This window comes from Alexandromys fortis, unplaced genomic scaffold (assembly GCF_014885135.2).
Source record: "Alexandromys fortis isolate MF-2015 unplaced genomic scaffold, M_Fortis_MF-2015_v1.1 scaffold_150, whole genome shotgun sequence".
Taxonomy (NCBI): Eukaryota; Metazoa; Chordata; class Mammalia; order Rodentia; family Cricetidae; genus Alexandromys; species Alexandromys fortis.
The window spans coordinates 1412664-1432041 of record NW_026068027.1 but is presented as its reverse complement, the minus strand read 5'-3'; the positions used below and the strand labels follow the sequence as shown (position 1 = coordinate 1432041).

At 53.9% G+C, this 19378-nt stretch overlaps 2 protein-coding genes and 1 non-coding gene across 6 annotated transcripts; all 3 read right to left on the bottom strand.

The window, feature by feature from the left end:
* Window positions 1-134: 134 nt before the first annotated feature.
* Window positions 135-2516, bottom strand: CUNH12orf57 (chromosome unknown C12orf57 homolog). 2 transcript variants are annotated; one of them, XM_050164188.1, is made up of 3 exons: window positions 2360-2516; window positions 1604-1780; window positions 135-363 (listed from the first exon to the last, which is right to left on the bottom strand). In XM_050164188.1, exons 2-3 carry the CDS (start codon window positions 1725-1727, stop codon window positions 212-214), a joined length of 276 nt encoding a protein of 91 aa, XP_050020145.1. In that variant the 5' UTR covers window positions 1728-1780; window positions 2360-2516; the 3' UTR covers window positions 135-211. The 2 variants fall into 2 exon arrangements, with proteins under 2 accessions (XP_050020145.1, XP_050020144.1); XM_050164187.1 differs by lacking the exon at window positions 2360-2516 and adding an exon at window positions 1994-2340.
* LOC126514936 (U7 small nuclear RNA) lies at window positions 2296-2357 on the bottom strand. The gene has a single exon (XR_007595713.1). It is a non-coding gene; the product is annotated as a U7 small nuclear RNA (small nuclear RNA).
* Window positions 2517-3834: 1318 nt separating the features above from the next.
* Window positions 3835-17556, bottom strand: Atn1 (atrophin 1). Of its 3 annotated transcripts, none has more exons than XM_050164024.1 (11): window positions 17414-17556; window positions 16706-16776; window positions 10805-10980; window positions 10420-10557; window positions 10168-10281; window positions 7386-9367; window positions 6991-7213; window positions 6047-6743; window positions 5018-5161; window positions 4523-4703; window positions 3835-4400 (listed from the first exon to the last, which is right to left on the bottom strand). In XM_050164024.1, the coding sequence occupies exons 3-11, from the start codon at window positions 10829-10831 to the stop codon at window positions 4367-4369; spliced, it is 3540 nt and encodes a 1179-aa protein (XP_050019981.1). In that variant the 5' UTR covers window positions 10832-10980; window positions 16706-16776; window positions 17414-17556; the 3' UTR covers window positions 3835-4366. The 3 variants fall into 3 exon arrangements, with proteins under 3 accessions (XP_050019981.1, XP_050019983.1, XP_050019982.1); XM_050164026.1 differs by having other exon boundaries at window positions 7386-9364; XM_050164025.1 differs by lacking the exons at window positions 16706-16776; window positions 17414-17556 and adding an exon at window positions 11268-11323.
* Window positions 17557-19378: the final 1822 nt, after the last annotated feature.

The window sequence follows — 19378 nt, the reverse complement described above, 5'->3', positions numbered from 1 at the left end:
AGGAAAGGGGCTCTTGAGAGCAGGGTTGGTCCCAGGCAAAGAGTATAGGAAGGAAGCTGAAGCGGGGGAAAGGCCAGGGGCAGTCGGAATCAACAAGTGGGGGTTGCCAAGACTACAAAGGACCGACACGAAGGTTTAGTCACAGGCATTTATTATCTTCTGGAGAGCAAGGTCGTCTTCCCTGGCAGTGGCACACGCGCAAGAACAAATCTCAGGAGGCTGCCACACTGCTTCCGGAAGCTGGCCCATGGGGCGGCAGTGTCATGGGTGGCAGGAACAGGGCCTTTAACTTGCCGGACAGGCTGGCAATCTCAGGATCCTGCGCTTCGTAAGATTTGACTAGGCGGGCAAACTTAAGGACACCTGCAAGAGGGAGCAAGGAAGGACGCCTGCTGGAGGCCAGTGTGCCAAGGCAGGGAATGGAAGCCCTATAGTAGACAGACACAAGTGGGTGGCCCTCGGCAAAGCAGGACAGATCACACCCGTCCTGCATGGCTTCCATCAACCCCCACCCCAGTTTCCACTAGGCACAACTGGATACAATGTGAAAAAGTCCTAAAGTGCCCAGGCATGGCGGTGCACCCCTTTAGTGCCAGTACTTGACAGGCAGAGGCAGGTGGCTCTCTGAGTTCGAGGCCAACTTGGTCTACAAAACAAATTCCAGATCAGCCAGGACTACGAGGAGAAACTGTTTCAAAAAAAAAGGTGATGGCGCACACCTTTAATCCCAGCACTCGGGAAGCAGAGGCAGATAGATCTCTGTGAGTTCGAGGCCAGCCTGGTCTACAAGAGCTCCAGGACAGGCTCCAAAGCCACGGAGAAACCCTGTCTCAAAAAACCAAAAAAGAGCCAGGCGGTGGTGGTGCACGCCTTTAATCCCAGCACTCGATAGGCAGAGGCAGGCGGATCTCTGTGAGTTCGAGACCAGCCTGGTCTACAAGAGCTAGTTCCAGGACAGGCTCCAAAACCACAGAGAAACCCTGTCTCGAAAAATAAAAAAAATAAAAATAAAATGAAAAGAAAGAAAGAAAAGAAAAAGTCCTAAAACAGAACGTTCCACTCTCGGGTGAGCCATGTTAGCTGTTTTGTCCTCAAGCAGCCTAAATAAGAACAAGACCCCAGTCTACAAGCAGCCCCTGGCTAGCTGGGCCAAATCAATCAATGAATATATATGTTCCTGGAAGAGAGATCTCAATCCCCAACACCAAACTGCAGAAGTCTGTTGTCAGGCAGACAAGAGCTCAGGTTAGACTTAGGCCTGGTGACTCAAGCCTAGTCAATATCACCTACTCAGAAGGCTGATAAAGGAGCCTTTTGCTTCAAGGCCAGCCCGGGCACCTTGGTGAGTTCCTGGTCCAAAGCTGAGTAGATACAGGTCAGAGGTGGAGAGCTTGCTCAACATAAGGCCTTGGGTTCAAGAGTCAGTACTTTTAAATTTAGAGAGTGAAAGGGGAAAAAAAGCTGAGGATAAGTAGGCCCTGAGCTCTGAGTACCAATGTTTGATGTGACTGCCGCCCTGTGGCGAGAAAGAGATCGATTCGGGGGCCACTGATCATGAGCCCCACCCCCAATCCATCCCACCGCCATTCCATGTGGGACCCACCTTCCCCGTCGCAACTGAAGCCATAGGCTTTAATAACCTCCTGCTGGATCTGTGTGGCTACTGGCAGCACGAACTGCAGCATCTTGCCCATATCGTTGCATGCATTGTCTCTAGCCTCGTCCATGCGCACGGCGTTCTCTGGGGCCGAGAACGCTTGGATCACCTCCGCCAAAACCACTGCAAGACCGAAGCATCCCAGAGAGGTCCGCGGAGCAGGGCGGGCGAGCCCAAAGGAGGGAAGAGGCAGGGAATTAGTGGACCGAGGAGATCGGTAACCCGATAAACTCGTCCTCCCAACCCTTTGCCCTACTGGGCAAAGGCCCCACTTGGAGAAGGAATGGGTAGTAAGGCCCTCCCCCTAAAGGCGGCCCACGCCCGGACCAGGCTCACCCTTGGCCTGCTCTGCGCTCAGGGCCGCGGGCTGGGCCGAGGCGGACGCCATAGAACCCCAGTCGCTACTTGACTATGGGAACACCGAAGAGATCCGAAGAAGCCAGCCGCCTCGACCACGGCTGCGGGCCAGCGGAGGCGGAAAGGAAGCTATAGCGCGCGAGGCGGAAGTCTCCGAGCGTGGACCTAACTAACACACACGCACGGAAGTCCTAGAGAAATAGGGAACCACAGCGAGAAAAAAACCCACACCAGCCGCCAAGCTGGACTCGTTGCTACTCTTGTTAACCAATGAGATTGGGAGGGGTTTTCCAGCAAGAGCCAGAAAACCTGCTAGACAAATTCTAAAAGAGCTGTAACACTCACGAGCATTGTTAGCAGCGAGCTCGGGAAAGGCACGAACTCCACTTTCGGTGAGGGTGAGATCAGCATGCCATCTTCCCACCCCCAGAAGTATATAGATAGCAAAGCACACTTTTATTACCCAATTCGCTAAATAATATTCTAGAAGACTACTAAAACCGGTCGTTTCTTGAGTTTGTCACCGTCTGGTAGAGGGCTATGCAAATGACCCAATGCTGATTGGCTAAGAACAGCCAATCACAGCTCCTTCGTTGCTGTGAGCAAAAGCAGGTCTTCGCATTAATAAAAGCTTGGAGCGAAAGCCGATGTAATTGGCCTTATGGAGTGGTAGGCGATGTGGCCCGATGCCATGTATTCTTGTCCTTCTAGGCTCTTGTCACCCATCCCCTCCTCAAAATGCAAGGGTTATCCAGAACGTCAGGCCCTACGGGGCATAGTACCGCACTTCTGTGGTACTAACACAAAAACTAAGAGGTAGGAAAGCCACAAGTTCAAGGGCAGCCTGGGTTACGTGACCTTGCCTCATTAAAAATAGAGGGGCTGCAAAGAGGGGTCACCTTGCCTGACAATTCTCAACTGCCTGTAACTCAAGCTACAGGGGATTCAACATCGTCTTCTGGCCTCTGTTGGCCCTTGCATTCATGGGCACAGACATGAACCCATACATACAATAAAAATAAATCTTTAAGAAAATCAGTAATAGGGCTGGAGAGATGGCTCAGTGGTTAAGAGGACTGACTCTTCTTCCAGAGGTCCTGAGTTCAATTCCCAGCAACCACATGATGGCTCACAACCATCTACAATGAGATCTGGTGCCCTCTTCAGGGGTGCAGGTACACATGCAGGCAGAGTATTGTATTCACAATAAATAAATAAATAAATCTAAAAAAAAAAAAAAAAAAAAGAAAATCAGTAATAGCCGGGCGGTGGTGGCGCATGCCTTTAATCCCAGCACTCGGGAGGCAGAGGCAGGCGGATCTCTGGGAGTTCGAGGCCAGCCTGGTCTACAAGAGCTAGTTCCAGGACAGGCACCACAGCTACAGGGAAACCCTGCCTCGAAAAACAAAACAAAACAAAAAAAGAAAATCAGTAATACAAATCTTCTTGGTCTACTGAGGTTATGTAAATTCAACTGTTTCAAAATCATTTATCAAACTAGGCTATGGAAAGGGAGTTAGATCCCTGAAGTTGTTTCTGGAGCAATCTGGTCAGGTCGGTGACAGGGATGATTCCAAGGTGAGAGTAGGTCAAGTTCACTGTGGCCTGTTCTTACTCTCAAAGGCCTCAGCTGCCTTAACTTCCCAGTCTTAGGAGAAACCAGAGAAATAGTGTGAGGCACCCCCATAAGCATGACTGGGGATGCATGGTCAAGCCCCCCACATCTTTTCCCATTTCCCCTAAGACCATCAGACCTCCCACCCTACCCACCCCACCAGACCCACAAACCCCCCCCCCCCAAAAAATAAGTCACAGACAAATTCCTGGGGAAGTGTGAGGATGTTTTTGTTTGGTTGGTTTTGGTCAGGATGTTTTTTAAAGAGCATCATATAGATATTTATATATATAAATTATTAATGTGGGACGGGCAAGGGGCACACATCGCCGAGGGGGGTGCACACAGGGGGATGGGGCAGGGGCAGCACACAATGCTACGCAAAACAGCCACATCTACCAGATGAGATAATCACACCAATGGGTCAGGGGAGGAGCAGCGGCGCCAAGGATTGGGCATTGAGGAGAAGAGAGGCAGGGGGTAAGGAAGAGGGACCTGGTCCAAGATACTGTGCACTTTCTGTCCCCACCCTTGCCACTTCCCACCTCTGCACACAACCCTGGGCCTTAACCTTGTCTGTCCCTTCTTCCCTCCCTCCCTCTGCCCAGCTGCAGAAGCTCTGCCAGTGGGCAGCACCCTCTCCTCGGCTTTGGGGGGGATGGGGGTGCGGCAAAAGGGTGGAGGAGTCCTCCAAGGTCTGGGTAAAGGAGCAGTGGGCGCTCTCTGGATCGCAGGTTCTACAGCGGCTTGTCGCTCTCCTTCTTCAGGTGACTAGTAAGAGGCAAAGCATCAGAGAGATGAGACTGAGAAAGGAGGGCCCCTCCCACGGGCCTGGTATCCTCTTGGTATACCCATACCCACCCCCCCTTGTGCTCTGGGAGCACCTGCCATACCTGTAGTAGTCCTCCTGGGCGGGCAGTGGCACGCTGTGCAATGGGTGATGGGCATGCAGCCACTGCTGCTGTTCCAGCGCCAAGCGCTGCAGCTCAGCTGACTGGGCGTGCATGGCCTGCAGCTGATGAGCTGCTGACATGGGAGCAGAAAGGGAAGCTGGTAGGTCCCGGTAAGGGGCAGCTGTGGGAAGGAAGGACAGGAGCATGTGATGGGTGGATAGGGATGGTCAGCCACTTCACAGACCGGAAACTAAGGCTAAGCTGCAAAGTTACACCGCCTGCCCTACGATCGGCCAGGGCTAGAATGGAACCAGAAGTGCCAACTTCTCTGCCTGGGCCTAGAACCTGAGCCTCTTTTAGGAGGCCCTCAGCCTCTGTTTCTACCATAACTGCTCACCTCTCTCTCCAAACTCTACAGGCCCACTCTGCCACCCTAACCCCTCTGTTCTGGCCTTCCCTCACGTGAGTTTTCTCCATCCCAACTTCCATCCTTACCAAAGAGCTGGTGACGAAGAACTTCGTTCTCGTGCAGAGGGTGAGGAAGAAGGGGATTAGGGAGGGTCCCAGCTGGGTAGGGGATCCGGGTAAGGTGAGACCCTGAGGCCAGGGGGTCAATGAGAGGGTGCACCGAGGCGGAGGCTGGAGGGCAGAGAAAGGAAGGTGTCACCAGGAGGCAGGGTTAGGAACAACCATGCATTGGGGTGGAGGGATTTCGCCTGTGAAGACAGACCCAAGGGATCCAAAGCAGAATGGAGCAGAATGGAAGCTAGAGACTCCGAGATGGAGAGAAGAAACTGCTGGTGAGAGGGACGGATAACGGAAGACAGATCACAGTTAGCAGAGAGGACCGAGGAGGAAAGAAAAGAACGCACTGCTCTGAAGGGATGAAGGATACCTTTAGAAAACTGGTCATTTTTTTTTGAGTTCAAGAACCGAGACAGGAAAAATATTAAGAGGTGGGATGAATATGAGCAGAAGGCACTGTATGAGAATGCCTAAAGCCTGCTATGTTGTATACTTACTAAATACATCAATCAATGCTCTAACGAGGGAGAACGGATGAGGGCGAGAAGGAACAAGCAACTGAAAATGAACGAGTCTAAAGCCAACCAGGCAGTGTTCTGGGCTGTAAGCGCTACAGTTGAGCACTTATATATACAGTATGGCACCAAAACCAAACTTACATGGGTTTCTCTAAAAGATTCTAAATCTGCAGATGGGCAGAAACACAGAAGACCCCTAGATGTAAGGGAAGGAGATGCTGGCAACAAACGAGATTTGTATACAGAGGAACAAGAACGCTGGCGTGTGAGGGGCTTAGAGAAAGAATATGAAGACAGAGAAGAGGCAGTCCTTCAAAAGGCTCCGGCTTTGTGCGTTATCAAGGGCAGAAGGCTGGGATAGGAAGAGGGCATGAGAAATGGAGGGAAGTCCAGCAAAGATGAGAACGGTAATCTCAGGAGAGGGTGACTGATGCCTGACCAGCAGAGCCGCAGTTCAGTGCGAGGACAGAGAGCGTCTCACCTGCATGAATGGCATCCTGCTGGTGCAGGTGAAGGTGGGAGTGGATGTGGGAGTGCTGGTGGTGATGGGGAGTCACGTTGAGCATCTGCAGCCGGGCCAGAGGGTCATTGCCCAGGGCTGCCACCCTTTCTGCATGCTGCCTTTCTGCTGCCAGCCGCTCAGCGTAAGACATGTCAGGACGCAGGGCTGGCCCAGCTGCCAGCGCTAGCCGTTCTCGCTCTAGAGGCCCCAGGCTCGGATGGAACGGGAAAGGATGCAGGCCAGGCGGCCCAGGCTGTAGAGCCAGGCCCCCATGTCGGGGGAAGGGATCCAGGCCTGGCCCGGGGACCCCATGTAGGGGTTCCAGCTCACTAGGCTTCACCTCAAAGCCAGGCTTGAGCCGGTCACGGAGGTCACGTTCACGGGCTTCCCGCTCCCTTTCGCGGGCAGCTGGGTCGCTGCTGTACAGGGCTGGGACATTGTAACCCAGAAGCCCCGGGTCCACTGCCCCCAAGGGCACATAGAATGGGTGGTTGCGATTGCCAGGAGACATGACGTGAGGTCGGGCGTATTCGCTGAGAGTGCGCAGGGCAGGAGTATCAGGACCCAGGTAAGGGGGCACTGTAGCCACAGCGCTGCCAGGCTCAAAGGGAGGCCGATGGGGCACTGGACCCAGAGACGGGCACTCCACTGGAGCACGGCCCTCCTGGGCCAGCTTCTGCAGGATACAGAAAGGAGGGGTCAGAACTGCAGTTCCGGGAAGTCTCAGCCCCACGTCGCCCGACTGTCTCAGTGGGGAAAAGCCAAAAACGCCTCACCCCACTCCCAGCTTTCTTTTCCTCCTGCCTGGAAGCCTGAGCTTTCGGGGCTGCAGTGGCTCCTCCCCTCCGCCAGGTGGCGAAGCGACCGGAGTGGCGAAGCCCGGGACCGGGAGAGGCGCGCGGCGCACCTTGTGACGCACTCACCACACTGCGCTCCAGCTCGCGCTCTTTCTCGCGCTCGCGCTCCTTCTCGCGCTCCCGTTCGCGCTCGCGCTCCTTTTCTTCGCGCGCGCGCTGCTCGGCCTCGCGCCGCACTTTCTCCACCAGGTCCGCGCGCTTCTTGGCCAACTTGGATCCCTCCAGCGGCACGAAGTACAGGTCGCTGCGCGCGCACGAGTTGAAGCCACGGTCCAGGTGTTTATTGAACCTGCCGGGCGGGCGCAGGGCTGTGAGCCCGAGCCTCAAGGGCAGCCCCCTCCAGCCCATGTCCCTAAAGCGGCCCCCACCAGCGTGTGTCCCTGATGTCAATAGCACGGTGATCGTCGTCCCTTCGTCTTCCGCTTCCAGACCCACCTGCACCCAACCCCACGGCTGCTCACCTGGCTGACTGGCTGGCGTGGCTGGGCACGTCCACCACCTTGGGAGGGGGCGAGGGGCTTCGGGCCGGGGGCACCGGACTCTCGGGGGCTTCATACTCTTCAGCTGGCTCCTGTTTGATCTGCGTGGCAGTCAGGGGCGGCCCTGTCGCTGGGGCCGCGGGTGGTGGAGGCAGAGACGACAAACTCGAAGGCCCCGCAGGTGGCAGGGGCCCCGGCCCCACAGTGGGTGAGCCTGGCTTGAAGGTCCCTGGGCCTGCTGGCGGAGAGGTGCCTCGAAAGCCAGGCGGGGTCCCCGTTCTGAAGGAGGGTGGTGACCCCGGTTTGTATCCAGGCGGGGTGGCGGTCTTATAGGACCCAGGGGATGGAGCTCTCTTGCTGTACTGAGGGGGCCCAGGTGGTGAGGCCGTCTTGTAGCCTGCAGGCGAGGAAGCCACGGTAGCGATGACAGTAGAAAGTGTAGCTGAGGAAGTAGTGACTGGAGGAACGGGTGGGAAGGGGTAGGATGCCCCTTGGGGACCCTGGGATGAGGAGGGGTGCGAGCAGGAGTAGGAGGCTTGAGAGGAAGAGCCGGAAGCGTTGGAAGAAGAGGAAACTGGGGGGCCATTGGGACCTGCTTGACTATAGGACACCTGGCCATGAGGTGGAGGCAGGTGCGCTGGCCCCGGTGGGTAGGGCCTCAAAGACCCCAGGGAGGGAGACATGTTGTAAGGGTGCGCATGGTGGGAGCTGTTGCTCTCTAGGGGGTGAGGATATGCCCCAGGTGGAGGGGGCCCAGAGTTTCCAGGATGGTGTTGTTGCTGTTGCTGTGGCTGCTGCTGCTGCTGGTGATGGTGATGTGTAGGGGCTGGTGGGTGGGCTGTGGATTGGCCCCCAGCAGGAGGGTAAGGGCCTGGATGGGTGTTGTTGTTGGCCAAGAGGCGGCCATAGGGAGGAGGAGGTGGAGGACCCTGACTCCACACAGCCTGGGATGGGAGGGAAGGCTGGGTATACTTGGGTGGCTGATTAGAGACAGACATACTTGTGGGCGGAGGGAAGGAATGGGGATAACTGGGCAGAGCTTGGGAAGCTGGGTATTGGGAGGCCGAGGAGGAGGAAGAACTAGAAGCTGCTGCTGCAGAGCTACTGGAGGATGAATATGGATACCGCATTGGGGGCCCAGGGGCAGAGGAGGAAGAAGCTGGGGGTAAAGGGTGGGGTGAGGGAGCCAGAGTTGGACCCTTCTCTGGGCCAGGAGGAAGTCCACTCATGCCCTGACCCATGGCATGGGGAGAGGGCAGATGCCCAGGGATTGGCTGAGCCCCCATGCCAGGAGGAGAGGCTGAGGCATTGTTGAGAGGTCTTAGGGCAGGTGGAGGAGGCAGGTTTGGGGTCACGTGGGGGAAAGTAGCTGATGGTGGAGCAGAAGGTAAGTTCCCACCACCTACTGGAGCATTAGGTGGCTTTGTTGGAGGGGGACCACTGGCCCCGGAGCTTGATATTGGAATTGGGGTGGTGGGTGGGGGGTGCTGCTTGCCTCCACTAGGGGTACCCACTGAAGAGGCAGCTGCTCCCCCTTTGGGACCCATGGGGGGCCCAGATAAAACACCTGCACTAGCATTCCCAGGGTAGAGCTGTGGGTGTGGGGGAGGGGCTCCAGGAGGCTGGAATAATCGAGATGTGGGTGGCTCCATTGGAGCATGATATCCAGTAGGTGTCACAGAAGGATGGGGTTCAAAGCCGGGCTCTGGCTGTCGGGGAGTGCTGTCTGGTGGTGGAGGGGAAGGAGGAAAGAGTGGAGGTGGGTGGTAGGGGCGGGCCGGGCCCTGAGACAGGCCGGAAGATGAGTCGGAGTCGTTCTCCACACTTCCAGGGCTGTAGATGCTGGGAGATGTGCTTCGGTTATCCTGATCTATGTCCCTAGGGTCACTGCTGCCATCGTCATTAATGCTGCGCCCATCCAAGCTGTCCAGATCCGAGGGAGACTGTGGTCGAGGGAGCTCCTGCTGTCAGGGAAGAGGGCTCGGTTTTCCTCTCTTCCTTTACTGCTTTCCCAGGACTCACGGCTGACTGCAGACCCTTCTTGCCATCTCTTGTGTACCCTATGTGCATCCCTGATCTCCTTTGGCTATCCCCCAGTGCTTGGTTTCCTTTTGTTTTCTTTCTTCCTTGCTTGCTTTTTTTTTTTTTTTTAATTTTTTACTTGCTTGCTTTTTTTAAAGACAGGGTTTCATATAGCCCAGGCTGACCTACAGATCACCAATAGCACAGGATGACCTTGAACTTTTTGTTTATTTTTTGAGATAGGGTTCTCTGTGTGGCCTTCGCTGTCCTAGAACTAGCTTTGTAGACCAGGCTGGCTTGGAACTCACAGAGATCCACCTGCCTGTGCCTCCCTGATGGGATTAACAGTGTGTGCCACTACTGCCTGGCTGACCTTGAATTTTTATCTTACTGCCACTGAATGCTAGGGTCAGAACTGTGCCCAGCTATTAAATGCATGGACTGAGCACTATGTACTAGGAACTCACTCTACCAAGTGAGCCACATTACCAGCCCCATTTCTGTATCCTAATAACTTACCTGTCCTTTCCACAAAGGAGGCTGTGATGCCCTTCCCTACCCTCTTGGCCCTGCCCTGTCACCTACTGTTCTAACTGAAGCCAACCATATTATAGACAGGACCACTACAAATAAGCACCCAACAGGACTTTTCTATCTGAGCAGAGTCAAAGTAGGCGTGGTGCACAAAAGACTAGAGAAAGAACAGTCAGAAACAAGTCACAGTAGGCACCGGGCCTCTCACCTCAGTTTTGGTCTTTTTGGGTGCACTGGTCTCCTCGCTTTCGCTCTCTGAGATCTCTTCACTGCGGCCCTGCTTGCTGGCCTTTGGAGTAGAGGTCTCCTCTACTCGCGCCTTCTGTGAAGGAGGAAGAGCACGCTGTCTTCTGTCTCTTAAGCCCCCGCCAGAGTTACTCTCTGCCAGACCTGAAGCCCCCCTCCAAATCCCACTTCAGCTGTAGTGCTGTGGCATCGGTGGGGGCCAGAGGAGGAATACCTTGGCAGTCTGCCTGGACTTCTCAGCTTTGCCATCACTGCTGGACGTGCTGACCCCTCCAGGGGAGGCCCGGCCCCTTGATCTCAGCTCTTCCCTGGGCCCAGGGGCCTCTTTCTTCCGTCCACTCCTCATTGACATCTGTGAGCAGGATGGAGTCAGGTAGTGGGGTAGTGTGTTCCACTGCACCTGGCTTTACTCTATACATTGTTTCTATTCTCCACTTTACTCTATACATTGTTTCTATTCTCCACTTTACTCTATACATTGTTTCTATTCTCCACTTTATTCTATACATTGTTTCTGCTCTCCACTTTAGGCCCCTCCCCCTAGCTTCCCTGCTCCTGCCCTTTGACCTGTCATACTGCTCACTAGAGCTTCTACTCACTGAGTCTTTATTCTGTCGTGTCTTCATTCTTCAGGCTGTGGAGACCCCATTCTCCTCTGCCTGGGCAGCTTAATACAGAATCTCGTATGCTGTACCCCGAGCTCCCCACAGCTGTGGTCTGGGAAGCTGGGAGCAGTTGTAGGCACGTGGTACTCGCAGGGTGTTCTCTGTGAAACCTGTTAGGAGAAACCATCAGCGTCTCCATGTTACAGCAGAAACAGCAGGGGTCTGAGAAAGAAGCAGAGTCCTAAGCCTTGGGGTCAGGAGGCACAGGCATGAGAGACTGCGACTGCGGCTTGCTCCACAGGCTGCATCAGCTAAGGGATGGGGACTCACAATATAACCTCTTTCACCTCTAGGGAAGGCAGAAAATTCAGGTGTGCCTATGAACCCCACCCTAACACAGCAGGATTTTACCCTTCACAAGTCCTAAAGAGAATCGGTAGCCTGGTATGGGAAATACCTATAGTGCCAGCACTCAGAAGGCTATGGTATGAGCATCACATGTTCAAGACCAGCCTGAAAAAGACAACAAAATCCTGCCTCAACACACAAAACAGCAGCAGGAAAAAAAAATCCGCTCTTTAATTGTAGAGCCTTACAAATTCAGAAGCAGCATAAAGAAACGAGGCTGAAGTATCAGTTCACTGAGTATCTTTGTGTCAAGCACATTACATACGATGGCCTGTCACATCTCCAGCACACTCTAAAGGGGAACTAATAGGTAAGGGACTGCAGCCTGCCCCACCTCCCACAGGGGCGAACCAAGCCCTCTGCAATCTTCTTCAAAGGCCACACTCGCTCGCCCGCCCTTCTAAACTCTCCTCAGAAGGGGGAGAGAGTTCTAAGAAGCCTACATCACTCGCTCAGAGAGCAATCTTGATTCAAGTCAGACAATGTAGACGAATGTCCCATACTGAGCAGCACAGTCTCAGCAGCCTCAACCCCAAATCAAGGTATCTTCAAAACTGCAGAACATTCCAGACAGCCTCCTAAGGATCCATCCTCTAGTAGTTGGCCTTTTCCGCTTACAGGGATTTTGTCCAGAGATTTAGTCAACCTAAACTGACGCTATTTGGGAGGGAAAATTCCCAGAAAGTTTCAACAATTACATTGCCACCCCAGGCTCAATCTACAAGAATGATGTGCGGGCACAGCCTGCAGTAGGGGCCACCTTTCCACGAGTCCTAGGTCCCCTCCAGCTTTCACTGCTCAGCCATTGTCTACCTTCTTTGCGTGGCTTTGAACAGGTACATGTTAGCAAAGATTTACATGGAATTTACTGTACCCGATCTACAGGTGACTTTAAAAGCACGGGAGAGTGTGTACAGGTATAAACAGACACAGCATCATTCCCTACAAGGTACTTGAGTATGTGTTGATGTTGGTGTCTGTGGAGGATACTGGAACAAAGCCCCCAGGGATCAAAGGGATGGCTGTATTGGGGTTTCCTGGGCTCAAAAGAAAAGTCAAAGCTTTCACAGTAACCAGACTCAAAATACTCTGACTGGCTGAGGGGTGTGTGTGTGTGTGCACGTGTGAGGGCAACCTGTGAGTCAGTTCTCCCTTCTCACCATGTGGGACCCAGGGATCAAACCCAGGTGTCAAGGTTTGTGGCAAGTGCCTCTACTCAGTGAGCCATCTCACCAGCCCAAATCAAAATAATTTTTTAAATTTTATTTTATGTACATTGGTGTTCTATCTGCATTCATGTCTGTGTGAGGGTGTCGGGTCCCCTGAAACTGTTAATACAGACACAGTTGTGAACTTCCGTGCGGGTGCTGGGAATTGAACCCAGGACCTCTAGAAGAGCAGCCAGGGCTCTTAAGAGCTGAGCCATCTCTCCAGCCCCCTCCAAAGACTTGACTACCACAAAAAGACAAAATGTCAGCGAACATGCAATACAGGCTTACAAAATCAAGTCTGCTTCTCACTTGGCATGGGCAGCCTTCCTGGCTGTCTGCAGCCACACAGACACGGATAGCATCATCCACCTGTGCTCTCACTTGGCCTGAGCAGCCTACCTGTATCTAGCAGTACAAACACGAATATCGCCAGCTACCCATGGATCCAGCCAGATCTTCCAGTCTTCGGTCCCCGGGTGCTGGTGCACTGAGCCCAGGGCCTCAAGCATGCCAGGCAAGTACACTGAATTTGCCCTGTGTGTGTGTGTTTTTTTTTTGTTTTTTGTTTTTTAGTTTTTCGAGACAGGGTTTCTCTGTGGTTTTGGAGCCTGTCTTGGAACTAGCTCTTGTAGACCAGGCTGGTCTCAAAACTCACAGAGATCCGCCTGCCTCTGCCTCCCAAGTGCTGGGATTAAAGGCGTGCGTGCGCCACCACCGCCCGGCTGCTGTGTTTCTTGCTAAGAGGCAAACCATGCCATAAAACCATAATTTTTTAAAATTTAATTTTGCTATGTATGAATGTTTTGCTTGAATGGATGTGTACCATGTGTGTGCCTGGTCCCTGGGGAGGTGGGAAGAGGGCAGCAGATACCCTGGAACTAGAGTTAGTATGGGTGTGAGCTATCATGTGGGTGCTGAGAATAAAACCTGGGTCCTCTGCACGAGTCACAAGTCCACAGGTGCTCTAAACCACTGAGCCATCTCTCCCGACCTTTTCTCTTGTCTGTTTCTCTATTGTTGTTGTTTTAGTTTTTCAAGACAAGGTCTCTCTGTGGAGCCCTGGCTGTCCTGGAGCTCACTATGTAGACCAGGCTGGCTTTGAACTCACAGGGATCTGCTTGTTTCTACTTCCTGAATGCTAAGATTAAAAGTGTGTGCCACTATGCCCATTAAGATATTTTAAGAGCAAAAACTGCTGTGGTCATAGTTTTCCTTTCTATATTTTCCACTGATGTCGTGTGTACACACATGTAGGGTCTGTGTTCCTTATCTGAGACAGCGTCACACTATGCTCTTTGTGCCAGCCTTAAACTAAACCCGGTAGTCTTCCATTTCAGTTTGCCAAGACCGGGTTTGTAAGTGAGCAGCTCATCCAGGCAAGTGTACCATTGTCAATGACCTTTAAACCAAGTGAATGTCAGCGGGTCCATCTGTTACCGTTTTGTTTTGAGGGAGGGTCTCAAGTACAGGTATCCCCCAGGCTCGGCAGGTCCTTTGAATCAGCTGATATTAACCCAGGTGAAAATAGACTAAATTTACCCATCTACTCTGAGCTGGAAAGTGCAGTTCTCCACAAAATACAGAGTAACTGCTTTTGCCCAACCCCACTGAACCATATTGAGGCAGGCAATGAGGAACACGTAAGTCTAACATTTCCAGGGAACTTAATAACTTACACTGAAGGGGCACAAAATAGATGGGACTGAGCCCCAAGTCTAAAGTTTCAACTGATGTTTGCCCAGTAAACCAGTTTACTTCAACTACAGCTATAGCCACATTTTGAAAAGTTGTTTTGTGGATTAGTTTTAAAATACTATGCATTACCAGGCATGGGGACAACATCTGTAATTCCGTCACTTGGGAGGTGAAGGCAGGAGGACCCAGCCACCCTCAACAAATAGAAAGTTCAAGGCCAGCCAGTTGCATAAAATCCTGTCTCAAAAAACTAAAACTACAAATGGGAAAAGAGAAGGAGGGGGAGTAAACAAATGTCCAAGAGCAGAACCGAACCGAAGAGGAGCAGACAACAGTGTCAGCCATGACAAGAAGAACACTACTGTGGCTGCATCTGTCGCCCTCCCCCTCCCATCACAGGACTGGTTTACCAAGTCAGTTTGATTCCTAAAGGATCCAAAAGGTCAAAAACTATACTAAAGTTCCTTGGAGAACAGAGCAATCACTGTATGCCTTTCTTACCTTTTTAATCAGCTGAAATCTGATAAAATTTGCAATGAGTAGCTTTGGAAGAGGAAAAAAAAAAACAGCATCAACAGGGCAGTAATTTCCGGGATGAGGAGTGGCAGAGGGGGATGGAGTTGAGACTGAGGTCAGATCATGGTTAAGTCTGGACTTGGGTGGTATTCTAACACCAACTGACCAAGTGGCACTCCATTCTGCCTAGAAGGCTGTTGCTAACACTTACAGGGCATCTACCATGGACAACAGCACCCATCTACTGCCATTTCCTTACTGCAAAAGAAAAGCATGGGAGACCAAACTCAGCAGGCAAGGAAACAGAAACCAAGAGTCTCTCAGTAAGCACAGGAGAGGGAAGGAGAGGGACTAGGAATGCAGATCAGTGTGCAGAGTGCTGGGCTAGCAGGCAAGAAGCCCTGGGTTAGATTCCAACACCACATAAAACAGGGTGTGGCTCATGCCTGCAATCTCAGAGGTACAGGTGAGGAGATCGCAAGTTCAAGGTCATCTCCTGTAGTAAGTGAGTTCAAGTCAAGCCAGCTTGGGCTATATAATAGAATACCATCTCAAAAACCAAAAACATAGATTACTACCAAACCAATGACTGGAATCAAACCATGAGGCTCACATGGCGGAAGAAGAGAATCAACTCAATACCAAGTTACCCTTTGACCTCCACATGTACACCAGGGTACACACACAAAATAGATAAATGCAATTAAAAATTTTTTTCAAAGAAAGAAACTAAGGAACAAATAATACAAGAATGTCAGAAAATGACCATACAAGAATGTCAGAAAATGACCACGTCACAGGCTCCCTGGGAAGAGCTTACAGAGTATATTTTTTCAGCGTCACTGAGTAGGCTCCATCATTCCAGACCTGCCTGCCTATCACTTGAAAATAACCAAGATATCCATGAAGCACAGACCAACCAGCAGCTAACAATGCGGTAGCCTAAGTCTTGTTAGAACCCAGGACTGCTGAAGGAGCCACAGAGGCCATTTCATCAGACAATGAAGGTGGCACTCAAAGACAAGAGAAGTGACTTGCCCAAGGTCACAGAGACACAGCCAGAGTACACCCTGGTCTCCCAGCTCTGTTCCAGAGCATCCCGTTCTGCTCCAGGCTGTGCCATAGCCCTCTCCCCTGGGCCACACTCACCTGAGACAGGCATGGAGAGCCATGCCATTTCTGTGAGTTCAGGAAAGTAAAAGGTCAAAGATTGGTTGAATGAAGGGGGTCACCCTGGGAACTGACACAGAGGAAAGAAATCCAAAGAGGACTTCAAGAAAGTAAAATCGTGTGAAGAGTCAACCACGTATAAAACACAAGGGTGGGAGAGGCCAGAAGAAACTGCCCAGGATGATAGAACTTGGTTTTTTATTCTGTTTGTTTCTGGAGCTCAAACCCAGAGCCTCTGTATGTATATTAGGAACTAACATACCACTGAGCTACCTCCAGCCCAAGACCATATAGTTTGAACAACAGTATATTCGTCTTCCCACCATACCCAGGGAGAGGCTTGCAAGGATGACCTGCAAGCAACAGTGCTACCTGTTCCAACAGATCGCTGGAGGAGAAAGGGTGTACCTCCTCAGGAAACCCCTACTTGGGGCAAAACCCCTCCCAAGAGCCCATAGGACATAGCTACAGGCTGAGGCCTGATCTATGTACTGAACCCCCACCTATAGAACTTCCCACTGGATCACAGCCATGGCAACAAAATGGGTGAAAAAAAGTGCCCCTCCAGAGACCATCCCAGGGGTCCATCTGGCAGCCACTATTACCACCTCAGTTGCCAAAGCAACTCCGACCTTCTTACAGTATCCTCTGGGAAGGGAGCTTTAGGGTAACCTGCCCCAGGCACAAAGGGAGACCTCCGAGATCAAAGCAGTAACAAGGCCTCCCAGATAGAGCCCAGCTGTGAGGCAGCCAATGCTGAGGGGATGAGGGTGGAGGTCACAATTCCTTGGAATGCCTACAAGATTGCCCAATTCTCTCTTCTTTCCCAACCTCCCAACCTTTCTAATTCTCCCTTCTGTATTCCTGCCTTTCTTATTAGTGTTGGGAGACTCACACTGCCGAGCCTCAGTGCCCCCTTCACGAAGTAACTAGGTCTGGGATTAGGAAAACAGGGTCAGAGGTGACCTAGAGTGGGAAAAGAAAACTGAGTCACAAAAGATACGGCCTTCCCATTTCCACCCCAGGCTTCTCAAAGATGGGCCTCTCTTGGTCCTTCTCCATTCCCCCAGGTTCAGTCCCCCCCCTCTCGGCAGCAACAATCCTGTTCTTACCACCCACCACACCCCTTTCCCGGTTCCCAGCTCCCTTCGGTTCCAAATACCCGCAATCCTGGGTTCTGGAACCCGGGTTCTGGGCCTGTGGGGCTTCTGGAGCCTTCATGCCCCACCTCGCTGCCATCTCTCCGATCCGTCCTGCCTTCTCCGCGAACCACCCGCACAGCATCCCCCGTTTTACCTCCGCCAAGTCTCCACCTCGGCGTTCCTCCCCTTTAGGCTCTGGTCCTGGCGACGCTCGGCCCCATCAGCCCTCCTCCCGAGACACCCCCCCACCTCCTGAGCTCGCGACTCCCGGGCCCGCGTCTCTCCTCCGGGCGGCCCCACCCCCTGAACCCCCAGCCTCGGGCCCGGCCGTGCCCGCAGTGAGGGAACGCGACCGGGAAAATAACAAATGGAGGCGGCGGCGGGAGGGGGGGCGGCAGGGGTGGGGGCGGGGAGCCCAGGGCCGAATCGGGGCGGCCCGGGCGGGCGGCAGCAGACCTTACCTGCGAGCGGCTCGGGACGGCTGGCTGGCTGCGAGTGCAGTCGGGCTCCGGCGCCTCCCGGGGACGGCGGCGGCCACTCCCCGCCCTCCTCGCTGCGCGGCTTCAGTCGCTGCTGCCGCGGCGGCGGCGGCGGCGGCCCCGGCACCCCCGGAGGGTGGCCCCCATGCCTCGCTCCCCGCGCAGCCCCGATCGGCTCCTCGCACTCCCCGCCCGCCCGGAACGCGCCGCCCGCCCCCGCCGCGCCGCCCGCCTCCGCCCGCACTCGCGGCCCCAGCGAGGCCCGCGACCCCCGACCCTCCCGCCGCTCGTGCCGCGCGCCCCTAGCCCGCCCCGAGGCCAGCCGCCCACAAACGCGTTCTGGCCCGAGGCCCCGGCCCGGCGCCGGGCTGCGGGCGGGCGGGCAGGCGGACGGGCTGGGCGGCGCGTCCGGCGACTCGCACAGGAAAGCGGACGGCGGAGGGAGGGCGCTCGGGAGAGGGGGATGGGAGCAGGGAGGAAGAGGGAGAAGGAGGGAGCGCGGAGGAACGGAGGAGAGAGGGGCCCGGAGGAGACGCGAGGGAGGGAGCGCGCGGCAGTCGGGGGGCGGAGGATCGGGGAAGGGGAGGCGCCGGGCGAGTTTGGCCGAAGCCGGCCGGGGCGCGGAGGGAGAGGGCCTCGCGGTGCCGAGCGTGGGGAGCTCCCGGGCCCCGCGCGCGAGAGGGGTGGGTGGGAGGGGCTGTAGACTGTGAAGGCAGACATAGGGAGGCTGAAGAAGTTTGGGGACAAGGGGCTGTGGCAGGGGTGAAGTGGGAGGAGTTTGGGGGGGTCCTGAAGTAGAGATTGGGATAATGGGGCTATATTGGAAAGATGGGGAGGAAAGGCCAGAGCCATAGACTGGAGGTGTTTAGGGGCTGTTTCGGAGAGAATGCGATGGAAGTTTGGAGACCTGGGCGGAAAAAGATGAAAAGATGAAGAAGACATACTCGAGAATGGTGTTTCGGAAGAGATAAGAGTTTAAAGGGGGGTCGGTGTTGAAAAGAATGCAAACCTCGAGGATTTGGGAGTGATGGAGTGAAGCTGGAGGGAGTCCAGATACCTCTGTGGGAGCGCAGGCATGAGAGGTCCCAGAAGAGATTTTAAAAGGTGGGACCAGATGCCTATTCTAGAGGGAGACTGGGTTTGGGGTGGATTGATCAAACCTGAGGGTGGGACTTTCAACCGAGCTAAGAACTGCTTCCTTTGGCAAATAAATTGGAGAATGAATTAGAGGACTGGAAGGAAATGCAAGATAAATAGGGTCTTTGTGGCATCGTGGAGGGAGGGTCAGTGATGGGCAAGAGAAGAGCTAAAGATGGAAACGGAGAACGGCGCGAAGAAATGACAGAATGGGGAGGCAGGCCCTGGCATGTAGAGGTAACTGAGGAACGGCCCTTCATATTCGGGCCCGTTTTCCTTCTCAAGTCTGTTTGAAGTCACTACTGGCTTCTTCGGTCGTGGTCACAGAAGGGACGAAGTGGAAAGGACCTCTACACACCCTTAGGTGCCTTGGGTTCCCTCTAACAATCGCTGGAATATGGAGGTAGTCCCCCGCCCAGACCACAGCGTGATCGAGTCCTGTCAGTGTGCCCGTCAGGTCCAGTCTCCAGCCATGAAATCAGCACCCCCCGTCAGCCCACCGGGGCCTTCTTCTGGACTCCCTGTCTGGCCCCGCACCAAGCAGCAACGTCTCTCAGGACAAAGGACACTAGAGACAGGGCGATTTTTGGCAGCTGAAATTGGGAAGGCTAGAGAAAGGGAGGGAGGCGGGCTGGGAGGTGGGAAGAGCTGGAGCCGGAGTCTGGATTGGGAGCCCTTAGGAGTTCACCAGATTTGGAGTGGGGGTAGGGCATTTGTGGGGCCAGTCTAGCTGCAAACCAAGTGGGTAGAGTAGGAGGCACTGGACGGGCAGACTACCTTCGGGAAGGAAGGAGGAAGGCTGGCCTTGTA

Excerpts from the sequence above, each read along its gene's own strand:
- CUNH12orf57 (XM_050164187.1), bottom strand. The coding sequence starts at position 2,045 with ATGGCGTCCGCCTCGGCCCAGCCCGCGGCCCTGAGCGCAGAGCAGGCC. Across the intron at positions 1,781-1,993 it reads GAGCGCAGAGCAGGCCAAGG|TGGTTTTGGCGGAGGTGATC; the intron begins GTGAGCCTGGTC and ends TCGGTCTTGCAG. Across the intron at positions 364-1,603 it reads CTTCAGTTGCGACGGGGAAG|GTGTCCTTAAGTTTGCCCGC; the intron begins GTGGGTCCCACA and ends TCCCTCTTGCAG.
- Atn1 (XM_050164024.1), bottom strand. The coding sequence starts at position 10,831 with ATGAAGACACGACAGAATAAAGACTCA. Across the intron at positions 4,704-5,017 it reads TCTTCGTCACCAGCTCTTTG|CTGCCCCTTACCGGGACCTA; the intron begins GTAAGGATGGAA and ends TCCTTCCCACAG. Across the intron at positions 4,401-4,522 it reads GCCCAGGAGGACTACTACAG|TCACCTGAAGAAGGAGAGCG; the intron begins GTATGGCAGGTG and ends GCCTCTTACTAG.